Source organism: Urocitellus parryii, chromosome 1, assembly GCF_045843805.1.
Source record: "Urocitellus parryii isolate mUroPar1 chromosome 1, mUroPar1.hap1, whole genome shotgun sequence".
In the NCBI taxonomy this organism is placed as follows: Eukaryota; Metazoa; Chordata; class Mammalia; order Rodentia; family Sciuridae; genus Urocitellus; species Urocitellus parryii.
The window spans coordinates 9,121,879-9,135,765 of record NC_135531.1 but is presented as its reverse complement, the minus strand read 5'-3'; the positions used below and the strand labels follow the sequence as shown (position 1 = coordinate 9,135,765).

Genomic DNA, 13,887 nt, shown 5'->3' with positions numbered 1-13,887 from the left:
AATGATACTAAAATGTCATCTCATACATAATCTTATCAGGTAAAGAGAAAACTGGGATTTCAGAATAGAGGTTCAGCAGTGCACGTGGCACATGCCTATAATCCCAGCAGCTCAGGAGGCTGAGGCAAAAAGTTAATGAGTTCAAAGCCAACATCAGCAACTTAGCAAGACCCTGCCTCAAAATAAAATATAAAAAAGGGTTGTGGGTAGGTGGCTCAGTGGTTAAGTGGCTCTGGGTTCAATCCTGTACCAAAAACGGGGCGGGGGGGGGGGGGGGTAGTTTAGGTTGGTATCTCCTGAGTCCACTAATAAAAATGGAAAAATACACACTATGTATCTCCTCAAACAAAGTATTAATGTGACCAACCCTGGTATCTAATCTTAATATTCCTAAATTACTAATGAAATTAAAACCTGTAAAAAGACACCTAGAAAGCCAAACTCCTCCCATTAGATCATAAAAAGTAAAAGCATAAACACAACTTACCAAAAACAAGAATGAACAGTGTATTTAAAGACACAACCCAGAAGACGTGTTCCTAAAAAGAATGTTAACAAAGCACAGTGAGTTCATGTTTAGTATGACATATTTGACTGAACTACTCCATTAATCAGCTATCAAATACTGAAAATAACTAAGACTGAAATTTTGCTCCATAATTTTGAGATTTCCATCTAGAAACTGTACAACTTTTCATTTTTCTGATAGCTCATAAAACTAAGACTAATAAAATTCAAAGTTCATAGTTTTACACATTAAAAAAAGAAAAAAATCAATTTATAAACCATAGATTTTCACAAAAACAGATTTAAGACAAAAACTGAAAAATTTCAAATGGAGCAAAATCTGAAAATCATATTCAAAACAATGTGCTAATGTAAACTGCAGAGCGCTTCTTTCAGTGTCCGTTCTGTTTTCATAACTTCAGCAAGGTCACTGTTGTTCGGCTCCCTCCCCTTGGAAAAACACTAGCATGACCTGCTCTGGTCCCTACTCTCCTCCTGATGCCCTGGCTTTCTTTGTTCCTATCTCAGAGACATATTCTCTCATGGCCATATGATCACGTCCACAATGACTGCTGATCCATCTATTCATCCAGCCACATCACCCACCCTTTAGTCAGTTCCTAGGTAAAGACGGGTGGGGGTGAGTAAACAGTAGAAACCTAAGGTCAGACTATGGTTCTTACTGTAAAAGAATATAAAGTTGTTTTGCTTTCACTGGTACAGGCATTAAGTACAAGACTGAACTTTAAAAGAATTCAAGTTTGTTTGGCCACAATCCCAGCCCAAGAATTCAAATTCTATTAACACCATTAATTTTAGACTCCATTTTCTTTTTTAAACAAAATCAAATATTAGGCTGGGATTGTGGCTCAGCAGTACAGCGCTCGCCTAGCTTTTGTGCAAGGCCCTGGGTTTGATCCTCAGTACCACATAAAAATAAGTAAATAAAATAAAGATACTTTATCAAACTACAACTAAAAAATAAGTTCTTTAAAAGTCAAATATTAAATAACTTCCTTTAAATATAGTCTTTAGGAGCTGCGATTGTGGCTCAGTGGTAGAGCATGCGTGAAAACTGGGTTCAATTCTCAGCACCGCATATTAATAAATAAAATAAAGGTCCACTGACAACTAAAAAAATTTCATACACACACACACACACACACACACACACATATATATAATATAGTCTTCAAACATGAAGTAATCAAAACCAAAGGGCATATTGACCTTTAGTATAAAAAAGGAGCACATACTATATATCTGAAGTTATTGAATCACTAAGACAAGTAATTCACCGTTCTTTTATTAAATATAGTTTTACTTACCAGAAAAACTAGTGATCCATCAAGTCCTAGCATCTAAAATACATAATAATAGTGTGCATTAGTTCAAGATGCAACAAGATTTCTATTCTTATAAAATAGGTTTTCTTTTAGTATCTTTAAATATAGCCTTCATCCACTACTTTCCAATACAACCTATCATTTTTGGAATGTAAAAAAACTCTGACTACAGGAGTTTTATATTTTGGGTGTCCTTTTATTTCAAGTCATTTGCATATAATATCTAAAAAAATTCCACCATGAGTTTAATTCTTCCATTGGACAGAAAGCCAGTCAAGACTTCATGATAAAAATACATTATTTTGTCAAATGAAGTGTGAAAAATTAAATTTACTACTTAAATATAAGTTGCTTCTTAGTTTTTCAAAAGTTCACACTTTCAGGATGGGGTTATTGTTCAGTGGTATAGCGCTTGCCTAGCCAGTGTGAGGCAGTGGGTTCAAATCTCAGTACCACATAAAAATAAATAAAGGTATTATGCTTATATACAACTAAAAAAAAATTTTTTTTAAGTCACACTTTCAGGTGAAACTATGAAGCAAGCTTTATAATAAAGACCAAAAAATAGAAAATCATCAGTTTCTATATTTTTACCACAAATAGTACAATGTTCTATACAAAAAAAAAAAAAAAAATCTGGTAATTATTTTCTACAAAATTAGTGCATACATCTAAATATGCCCAATTTTAAAATATACTTTAGGATTAAATGCCAGAATTGTGACAGGAAGAGATCTTATCTTACTCTTTCCCATGTGAGTTCTTCTGCAGCTCGGTCCCATTCTAAAGCATTCCAGTTCATGTCATCTGGAAACATAATTGCAGATTAAAGATTAGGGGTGGAAATTGAACTATAAATAATAAAATGCATTCTTTTAGGTATAAGATCATATTGAGAAGCTAAATAACATTTAAAATTTTTCCACACTATTTGCTTGTTACACAGTAAATGCTACCTAAAAATACATACCTTAAAGTAAGTAGTACATATAAGATAAGGTGATACTAGACTGTGATAAGTGCTAGAAAAGAAATAGAGTTATGTGAAAAAGAGGACTTCAGCAACTCTGAATCAGGAATAAATATGGTAGATCTAAGGAAAGGAAGGAAGCCAGAGGATTCTAACTTTCTCAGTGATGAACAGAGTAGTGGAAGATATAAGTATGAAAAGTGGACAGGGATCACATAAAAGAAATGTAGAATCTGGATTTCATTTTATTCTTTAGTACAGTGGAAAAAGCACTGAAATAGGCAGGAGAGTAATAGGAACCATGTGGTGCACACATGCAAAGAGGAAGACTACTTAGCAGTTAAGGCAGCAGACCAAGAGAGATGATGACAAGGTACTAGGTAGTAAGAAAAGATTGTATTCTCAGAGCCTCTGATCTTTCCCTGCAAAGGCCCACTGTTCCCACTATACAACCTGCTTCTTCTCACTCTTCAGATCTTAGGTCAAAAGTAATTTACTCTGAATTTCCAAGGAAACCTTAGATAATATAGCAACCTGCATGACACTTATCCCAATGTGTACCTCTTCCCTAAACCAGAAACTCCCTGAGAACAGTGACCTAATGTTCTGTTCACAACTATGTACGGGGTATCTCAAAGAGTGTCTGTCACACAGAAACACTCAAATATCCACCATGTCAAGTGGATCCAGAGACAACAGAGTGCTTAACAGGAAAACTCTGCAGTAGAAGAGAGAAGAGACAGTGAGCCACTAACAGATAATTGGCAGATCCAGTCTTGGATCTTACTTTTTACATTCCAGAATTTAATCTGCTAGAAAATTAAAAATAGGTAAAAATGATGGCACCTGGCCTGCAACATAAACTTCAAGATCTTTTCCAATTTTACAAGCTGTACTAAATCAATGGAAATGGAAAGAGAAATGAGGTAAACATGTATCATATTCTTTTTAAAAAAAAATTCTGTATAAGTATATAAAACACAAAATGTTCCGTACTGCATAGGAAAAAAAACATATTTATGCATATGCGTAGCCATAAATGACGGTCTGTCAGAGTAAAAATAGGTAAGAAATAGAACTTTATGATATTAAAATTTGAAAACTCTAGTCCTTTTCTCTTCAACCCAATGGATATATGGTCTTGAAGAAAGAGTAAGGGCGCAAAAGCACTATTACCCTGGGCTCCATTATTAGCATCCGCTGCATCTTCCACGCCTGCATCATCTTCCTCCTCGTTGTCTTCCTCTTCCTCTTCTGCCTGATCATCCTGCGCTTCGGGGTTTTCTCCCACCACTGCATTCTCAGCTGGTGGGTTAGCAGGTTGCTCAGGAGCAACATTTTCTGCACCATTTCCTCCTGCTGGAGCCTAAAGTGACAGAAGAGCCCAGAAGTTTAGCTAACTCATCAGTTGGCTTCATTTCCAAATTGTGTTCTCCCTTAAAAAAACAAAATTAGCAAACACAAACCCTACTAACATTAAAAATTAAAAACCTTCAGAGTCATCTTTAATTTTTTTTCCTTCAGAGTCATCTTTTCTAAATGTATCTGATTTTGAATCAACTTGATATATTTAAAAAAAAAACTCACTTTACAGTACACATATTCACTTAAGTTTACCTTAAGGATTAACATTTCACAAAGCATTATAGAAAGTAAGTTTACAAATCTGGGTATCTCGAACACATTCTGTAATCCTTTTTTATAAGACATCTATCTATCTCCTGTTTTTGCTATCTCGGAGACAAAAACACCTTTTTAAAAATTTACACATATACATATGTAAAACTTAATTCCATTTTCACTTTAAAAACTAAAGGAAATGGTTTCTAATTTCTTCTCAGTCACTAAGGGTAAGCATGCACATATGGATTTTTTACTAAATACATCCTTCTCTGACTCTTTTTAATTCTGGTACTTATCAAATGTGAAGATATAACTGTAGCTAACGACAGTTAAGTTAAAATACAACTCCCAGCCAGGTGTGGTAATGCACAACTATATTTCTAGCTACTCAGGAAGCTGAGGCAATTTGAAGATTTAACTCAGCACTGGTATACTTGCCTAGCTTATGTGAGGCACTGGGTTCAGTCTTCAATAGTGCAAAAAACAAAACAAACAAGAAAACTCCCACAACTCCCATGATTTAATGAAGATCCTAAAACCAAGCAGTATAAAATGCTTCAATATGTAAGGTACAGGGCTGGGATTGTAGCTCAGTAGCAGAGAGCTTGCCTAGCATGTGTGAGGCACTGGGTTCAATCTTTAGCACCACATAAAAACAAATAAAGCCATTCTGTTCATCTATAGCCACAAAAAAAAAAAAAAAAAAAAAATTTTAAGAGGTCCAATATAAACATGTTAATCTTACATAAGAACAGCACCAGTTTATAGTCTTATTTTCTGTTATGCTTTTCAAAGTTACACTTTATAAAGAAAAACGAAATAGTAGACTTTGATGAAATCAATCTACACACTGAAAAAAGCAGGTCCTAAAAGCAAACATTAAGCTATTAATTTACTATATAGCTCTTTTTCATAATAAAATTTTATAAAGTATAAATTATTCCCTTTCCAAGCAAACAGCTAATCTATATAACATTTTCAGACCCATAATTTCTCAGCAAGCAAGACACTAAAAATTATTTTTTACATCTTCCTTTAAAAAAAAAAAAAAAAAAAGATAAGAGTCTATATTGTCCACAGTGGCCTCAAACAGAAAATCCGCCTACCTCTGCTTCCTGAGCAGTTAGAACTATAGGTGCATGCCAATGAACTTGGCTTTGCCCTCTTCTTAATACCACTAACAAACACTCTTGTATCTAAGCACGTCATAACCCATAAAGAAAAAAATGTAACTGCACTATATTATCAACAATATTCCAATTTTTCTACTTTTGATAATGTTTCTACAAGAAGGAAAGGCAAGGCATTTTTCATATGAAGAACATATAAGCGAAGAAGTGGGGAGGCCTCCTTAATGTTACACAGCATGTAAGAAACATATCCAGTAAGTCGTATCTTAACTTCTAGGCGTGAGTTGAACAATTAACCCAAGGAAAGAAAATGGAACAACAGCCAGGTACAGTGGCGCATGTCTGTTAGCCCAGCAGCTCTGGAGGCTGAGGCAGGAGGATCCCAAGATCAAAGCCAGCCTCAGCCACTTAGCAAGGCCATAAGTAACACACCCAAGGCTATCTCAAAAAAAAAAAAAAACATAAAAAAAGGGCTGGGGATGTGTCTCAGTGTTTAAGCGCCCCTGGGTTCAATCCCTGGTTTTAAAAAAAAGAAAGAAAAAAAGAGGAAGAACATTTTAGTGTGACATCCGTTGTTTTTTTTTTTTTGTTTTTTTTTTTTTTTTTGGCAATCTAGCAAGAAAATTAAGAGGCAAAAATCATGAAAACATTCTGTTGGTTTTTCTTATTTCTCTTAATCTTCTTCCAAACCTTTCTGATGTACTCCTTTGAAATGGCAAAAGAACGTTTATGAGGCACATGAGAGTCAAAGGTTTGAATCTTATGGGCAACCATAATTTTCATGTCCTACTCAAGTGAAGTCAAGTTCAGGGATGGGAGGTTACCTCATTTTGGTGGTGTCCAGCAGCATTGAAGGGCGGAGCAGCATGTTCCAACCAAATCGGGGCTCCCCCGTGGACTATCTGCTCTCGCAACCACACCAGGCTGATGAACGCACACAATGTGCACGTCACCACAAAACAACCCTGCAAACAATCCGCCAACAAATTTTCCCTATTTAAAAAAAATTATATATAATTACTCCAAAGAATACTTGTAAAAACAGTCAGAAAAATCTAACTTTGGGGGTGAAAAGCAGTTTCTCCAAAAGAATTATTTGAAATGATGGTGAAATTCAACCTATTTTAAAAGCTAATATATATTTATATTGTATCTATGTTTGTATTATAGTAGACATAACATCAGAAATACATAGCAATTAACTATCCACAGCCTATCCTTTAACTTGGTCAAGAAACAGAAGACAGAAAGTAAACAGCAAACACTTGACAAAGGTTAAGCACTGAACTTACCAAAAGTCAACAACCTTCTCAAACCCTTACAAAGAATTTCCTTGTTCTTCTTTTACTTACAACTTCAAAAACCTAACATTTACCTAAGTCCATACAAACTAATAGAATCATCAAATCAGAAAAAGAATGAAGCTTCTCCAGACAGGTTTCCTGTATGTCACGTATAAGACAAAGAAGTCTATGATACACTTTATAGAAAATTTTCACTTAGAAAACAAATCAAGATTTGATACTACCTGCAAATATAACAAAGTATATTAGTTCCTCAATAAGTCCAAATAGGCAAAGTATTTTTAGTTTAATACATAAAAATACATGAAATGCTATATAATACTGAAGATCCCTTGGTTCTGGTTCCTTGGTTCTCCTCTCTGAAGAGCTTATCCTTCCTTACCCACACCCATAATTTCAAAATAAAGATAACTCAAAATTATCTTGGCAGTCTTTAGAAAATCCACTATTTTAATGGAATAAATGACTTTTTCCTCCATTGAAAATCTGAACAAGGATCAACCTGGGAGCATGAACTAGTAGCCCCAAACTATAATTGCACTGGTGTGTCTCTTAAGGGTTATTGTCTGCAATAGCTCATAAATCAAAAGGGGGAATCTTAATCACTTTATTGCTAAGGAACTTTCTAGACCATTAAAATTCTAATGTGTTGAGACCAAAATATCTTCTACTTCTTCTTTGCCATCAGCAATGAGAATATGAATGGCTCCTGCAGGTTTTAAATGATAACAAACTAACACATCTAGACTGGTTTTGTTTATTGCCTGGATGTTGCCCAAGTTCCAAAACCAAGAAGGCGGCTTGGGAGTCTACTTTCATTCACCCTTTTAATGCTGTCCTGAGCCCACTGTGTAAAGACTCCCCCCAACCAGCCTTCTGGAAGATGAGAAGTCATGTAAAGGAGAACCAAGTCATCTCAGCCAGGACCATCTTAGATAATGAAGCCCCAATAAAATACATGAACAGCTCAGGCAAGCTCCACAGATAAACTTGGCTGAGCCAAACCCAATTTCTGAGACCTCTGAGCAAATAAAATGGTGGTTCTTTGAAACCACCAAGTTTCAAAGAGTTTGTTCTTCCGTAAAAGAAAACTGAAATGGTATGCCTTGAGATGACCCCAAGAACTGAGCTATGGAATACACAGCAACCACTAAGATATTACGGAAATTTAAAGTAAATTTTCAGGAAAAATAGATCTACTCTATACTCTATAAAGGAAAGAAGAAAAAAAAAAAAGCACTATTCAGGGGTACAGAAAAAAAGCTGTGATAACAATTTCTTTTGTCCATCCCCACCAGGCCTCTAGCATTCAGTGGTGTAACAAAGGTGCACTGAGATGCACACAAGCCTATCAGGACAGGGAAAATATGGAGCCTGCCAACATAAGGCAAGCAACAATGCTTAATACCAAATTATGATACAATGAGCCAGCCATAGTGACAAGTTTTTAGCATGTATATTCTAATAATCTCAAGAACATATTTAAATTATTCTCAACCTATAAAAATAGTAAATACCTCAAACTGTGTGACAGCCTAATGAAGAAATCATCCTGCCATTAAAATATAAAAGGGGTTATGTTTTAAAAGAATCATTTATATATTTTAGCTACTTCCACAGTTATAACTGTTAGCATAAGAAGCATGAATAACTGTCCTTGGAACAAAAGAATAAATTACTTTCAAAAAAATTATTTTCAAATTACTAATAAAAATTAAGAAAAAAAAAACAGTACAAGTTATTTTGCACAACTTTCATTGTCATATGGATTTAATACTCACGTTGAGAGCATGTCTAGCGGCAGTGTCAGTAGTGAGCTCACGGAGCCAGTAAACAAGCACTTGTAGATGCGGCCTAAAAAAGGGCATGATAGCATACAGTCACAACCGGCATCACAAACTCATCACAGTAGATCAAGAGTTACAATGGAACACTGTGAAAGGCACTGAAACAAGTTTTGTGTGAGTCTCAAAATCCTACTTTTTTTTAAAAAAGATGGTGATGCAAGCATAAAAATAGTGACTAAAAAATATGTTATGGGCTGGGATTGTGGCTCAATGGTAGAGCTTGCCTCACATGTGTGAGGCACTGGGTTCCATTCTCAGCACCACATATGAATAAAACAAAGGTCCATCCACAAATAAATAAAATATTTTTAAAAAATAAATGCTATACAATATTTTTCAGTGTTTAGATTCTCTCTAAACTGTCTATTGAATGAGCTTAGATGCTTGAAAAGGGAGGGAGTCTAAACTAAAGATCTTTAAAATTATAATATGGAGGGCCAAGGCTGTATATGTAGCTCAGTGGTAGAGCTGAGGCATACGTGAGACACTAGGGTTGATCCTCAGCACCACATAAAAATAAATAAAATAAAGGTATTGTGTCCATCTACAACTAAAAAATTAAAAATAAATGTTTTTAAAGTTATAATGTGGAGAATTTTTTAAAATCTAGAATTCCAAAATGTATTAAGTCTATTCATAAGAATAAAATATTTCAGCTTTAGAATTACACATCTTTTGAAATTAAGAAGATACTTCACTACAATACATGCTCCAATGGTACAAACAGCAAACTGGCAGCCAAATTTTTAAAAGCACAGATTCATGTGTCCCTAAATAGAGAATATACTAAATCCAGCCCCTGAAGGGAAAAGATGAAGTCTGAGTGAATGCTTTATCATCCCTTTATCCTCTTAGTCAGAAAAGAAAGAATGTCTTTATTCAGAAAGGTAGAATATTGGACATAATGAGTGACTACAGCTTTGGAAATGGGCTTAAGGAAAATGCTGAGATTATCTTTCAAACCAGTACTTGCATATTCATTTAAAAATTCCCTAGAGTCTTTTTGTTTTTGTCCCCCTGCCCGCCGCCCCCAGTCTTACACAAGAAATTTTTAGTGACATCAATGGTGACTTTTAAAAAACAAGTTAAGGGCTGGGGTCGTGGCTCAGTGGTAGAATGCTCGCCTAGCATGCACAAAGCACTGGGTTAGATCCTCAGCACCACATAAATGTAAAATAAAGATATTGTGTCCACCTAAACCTAAAAAATAAATATTAAAAAAAACAAGTCAAAATGGAAGGTTAGGAAGAGTTTCTATTATAGGAATTACTTAATATGTATATAAGATATCCAAAGCAGATATGCTTGTAACAAAGTAAAACTGACAACACACCAAATGTCAATAGAAAGGAAAATGAGTTCATATATAACAGAATTCTTTACTACAGAGTGCTGTGGATCCCTTAAAAACATAAGGTAGCAAGGCAGGAGGATCGAAAATTCAAGAACAGCCTCAGCAACTTAGGGAGGCCCTAAGCAACTTAGTGAGACCCTGTCTCAAAATAAAAAATACATAGAAATGTAGCTCAGTGGTAAAGCACCCCTGGGTTAAATCTCCAGTACCAAAACAAACAAACAAAAAGAAAAACCATAAGGCAGCAGATCTTGTACTACATGGAAAGAGAGCCAAGGTACATCAATAAAAGTTATAGAATAAGTACTGTGTGATGTAATTTAAATTTTACATAGTGTGTATATAAACAAGTTAGATAGAAACCAAATATGTTAATGTTACCAGAATCCTCTAAGGACTTATTTGTTCTTACTATTTGATCTACAGATTTCAGAGAGGTATGTTGGTCTTCCATCATGACTGTAAATGCTTTACATATATCACAGTTCTGTTTTGTAGTACTTAAAAATTCTTTAATTTTATTTTGTTAGTGGACTACATCTTTTATTAATATAAAATATGATGCTTTGTCCCACTTAATAATATTATACTTTTAATCTTGAATAATATCTGGCCAGCTAACATGGTTCCTGCTATTCATTAGTATTTGTTAACAAAATTATTTTTCTACCTCATTAACCTTATATTTCTTTCTTGTAGAGCAGTATAATATGTACACAAACTGACACTCTTTATTATTTACAAAAAAGTGTAAACCCTTATGATTACAGACATATTTAAATTTATCTGTTATTCTTCTACTTCCCTTTCTGTTTTTCTCTTCCTTTCTTTCCTACCTTTGGCTGATCTATCCAATTTTCATTTGCTGTTTCCCTAACTGATAATCCTGTTTCTATTCTTATAGCAGTTACTCTATAAAGTTTTGCTACTTTTTAACTGATACACATTTTTACATAAATCTTAAGTGAACAGCTGCGTGAATTCTTACATATGTATGTATCCAGGTAAATACCATCCAAAGCAAGGTGTTCAACATTTCTAGCTCCCCAGAAGGTTCCCTTAAGCCCTTTTCCAGTCAACAGCACCTGCAAAAGGTAATACTATTCTGATTTTTATCACCATATATGAAATTGACCTTTTTTAAAATTTCATGTACATGCAATCATATAATCCATACTCTTTAGTGTGCCAGGCTTCTTTTTCTCAAAGAAGCAAAATCCATTCATGTTATTCCAGGTCACAACAGTTAGCTCTTTTACAATGCTATGTAATATTCTGTGTATGGATATATCACAACGTATTTCTACTGTTCAAAGGATTTGACTGGTACCAATTTATTAGCAAAGCTGTTGTGCTTGTATTTATTTGTATATTCTTTAGTGGACACAAGGCTCTTATTTTTTCTATTATCTATAGTCCCAGGAATGAAACTACTACATCATAAGGTATTTGTAATAGCCAACATTAGTAGATACTGTCAGTTTTCCAAAGCAGTTATAACGTATACACTGCCCCCATCAATGTACACATATTTCAGTTGTCCCACCTTCCTAAGCAGCAACTTAAGACTGTCAATCATTTGAATTTTAGCTTTTCTAGTGACTATCTTCTTGAGCATTTCCCTGATGACTAATGATGGTGAGCACTTTTTCATGTGTTTACTGTCTACTTAGATATCTTCTTTCCAGAAACACCTGTTCAGCTTTTTAATTGGGTTATCTAGCCTTTTTCTTTCTGGTGTATTTACGACTCTTTATATATACTCATAATATAAGTCCTCTGTTGAATATATGTATTGCAAACATCTTAGCTTACTCTGTAGCTTCTTTTTTACTCTTAAAGGCATCTGAAGATGAAGTTCTTAATTCTAAATTGACTTTATCAATATTTTCTTTTATGGGTAGTCTACATTTTCTAAGATTTTTTTGTTTTTTAACATTCAAACTCAGCCTTTTAATTGATCTCAAATTAATTTTTGTGCCATACTGAGGTAATGATACGTTTCATGTTTCCCATATAGCGATCCGGTTGATGCTATTCCGTTTACTGAAAAAATCATCTTTCCTTCACTGAACTGGGATGCTTTTGTGGTTAATCAGGACACAGTGTAGGTGTGGGTCTAGTTACGGATTGTTTGGTTACTCTTACATTTGGGTACTGTGTAGTGAATCAAAAGGTGCATAACCACTGAGTCACATCCCCAGCCCTTATAATTTTTTTTTTTAAGACAGAGTCTCACTAAGTTGCTGAGGCTAGCCTTGAATTTGTAATTCTTCTGCCAGAGCATCCTGAGCCTCTGGGATCACAGATGTGCACCATCACACCCAGCATACCCCTGCATCTTAATTCACAGTTATTCATCATCTTTCTATCTATATGTAGAGAATTTATAATCTCACAAATAAGTCAAGCAACTTTAAAAAGCTCTCCCTACAACTGCTTCCATGTTAAGGTTACCTGGAATTTTAGTACCAAGCTATTAAGAACTATTAATTATCACAGATTAGCAATAAATGAGCTTAATTATAAGAAGCACTTCTTTTTTATTTTAATTTTTTAGTTGTAGATAAACACACAGTATCTCTATTTTTATGTGGTGCTAAGGATTAAATCCAGTGCCTCACACATGTGAGGCAAGCACTTTACCACTGAGCTACAGCCACAGCCCTCCCCTGTTTGAGTCTCACATCTTTCTGATTCCTTGCTCATTTAAAGTATATTCTAAAACTTTTTTTTTTTCATTAAAAAGTTTGAAACGGTAAACTTTCCAAACCCTCACATCTAATGAAATGTTTCTCTATGTTGTCTTTTCAGGTGAGAAATTTTAAGTTCAAAAATATTGCCAAATTTTAAGTTTTTAAGTGGACTTTCCTTTAGCATTACACATTGCTGATTTTAAGTCTGATGGCAGTCTGATTTTCTCTACTTTGTAGGACAATCCAGAAGTGGAAGCACATCATTGCTATACCTTTACCATACTCCCTAGCTCTAGAAAATTTGAGATTGTTCAGGAATATGAGACTTTTTCCTTTTACATTTATTGTCATTTTCTTGCCAAAAAAAAAAAAAAAGATACCATTTTCTCACCTCCATTATCTCTTTTGCCTTAATAGAACTATTTACTAGCAGTTGTTGAAACAACTAGATCTAGCCTTCATCTCTCAATGTTTTTCTCATACCTGGAACATTTGTCTCTTTAATTGCAACCTAGGAGAACTCCTTGACTAAGTCTTCTGTCTCACTAATCCACTATTCAACAAACCTATTCTGCTATTTGGTATATCTTTCAATATTTTCATTTCCACAGGTAATCACATTAATTTTATTTTAGCAGACATAAGAATATTAATTACATACTTGTTTAAAAATCTTGCTTATTTTTAATCCCAAGAAATCATATCTCTATATTCTGTCATTCATATCCTATTTTCCATGTCTTTAAGGAAAAGAAGAACAACAATAATCACTTAAGAGGATTGGTTAGTATACAAGATCCAGAGAGCTTCTTATATCTGAAAGATAAGCTTCCCAATTACTCAGGACCATTAGATCTTATATCTTTAAAAGGAGGTGGGGAGACTCCAAAAGAATCCACCTAACTAGAGACCTTAAAAGCTCCTGTATAAGTCAAGGAATAAAATTTGAGTTTCTTCTAATTATGGTTTCATTTTTACTTTCTAAATTCTTTCATGAACTTTCATCATTAACCTCTGTATACTGTATTCTTCTTTCTCACATTCATTTAAGAAACAGACCTGTTTAAAAATTCATTCTTGGTTGTATCTCAATGCTAGAACACGTTTAGC

General features: G+C 34.4%; 1 protein-coding gene across 2 annotated transcripts in view; it reads right to left on the bottom strand.

Moving 5' to 3' along the window:
* The window catches only part of Marchf6 (membrane associated ring-CH-type finger 6), a 79,772-nt gene that overhangs the window by 41,258 nt on the left and 24,627 nt on the right, over positions 1-13,887 (bottom strand). For both annotated transcript variants that reach the window (XM_026397081.2, XM_026397082.2), the window contains exons 5-10: positions 8,662-8,734; positions 6,401-6,569; positions 4,000-4,189; positions 2,599-2,660; positions 1,836-1,868; positions 488-539 (exon numbers count right to left, since the gene is read on the bottom strand). In XM_026397081.2, the coding sequence (XP_026252866.1) occupies positions 488-539; positions 1,836-1,868; positions 2,599-2,660; positions 4,000-4,189; positions 6,401-6,569; positions 8,662-8,734 (579 nt within the window). The remainder of the gene's footprint in view (positions 1-487; positions 540-1,835; positions 1,869-2,598; positions 2,661-3,999; positions 4,190-6,400; positions 6,570-8,661; positions 8,735-13,887) is intronic.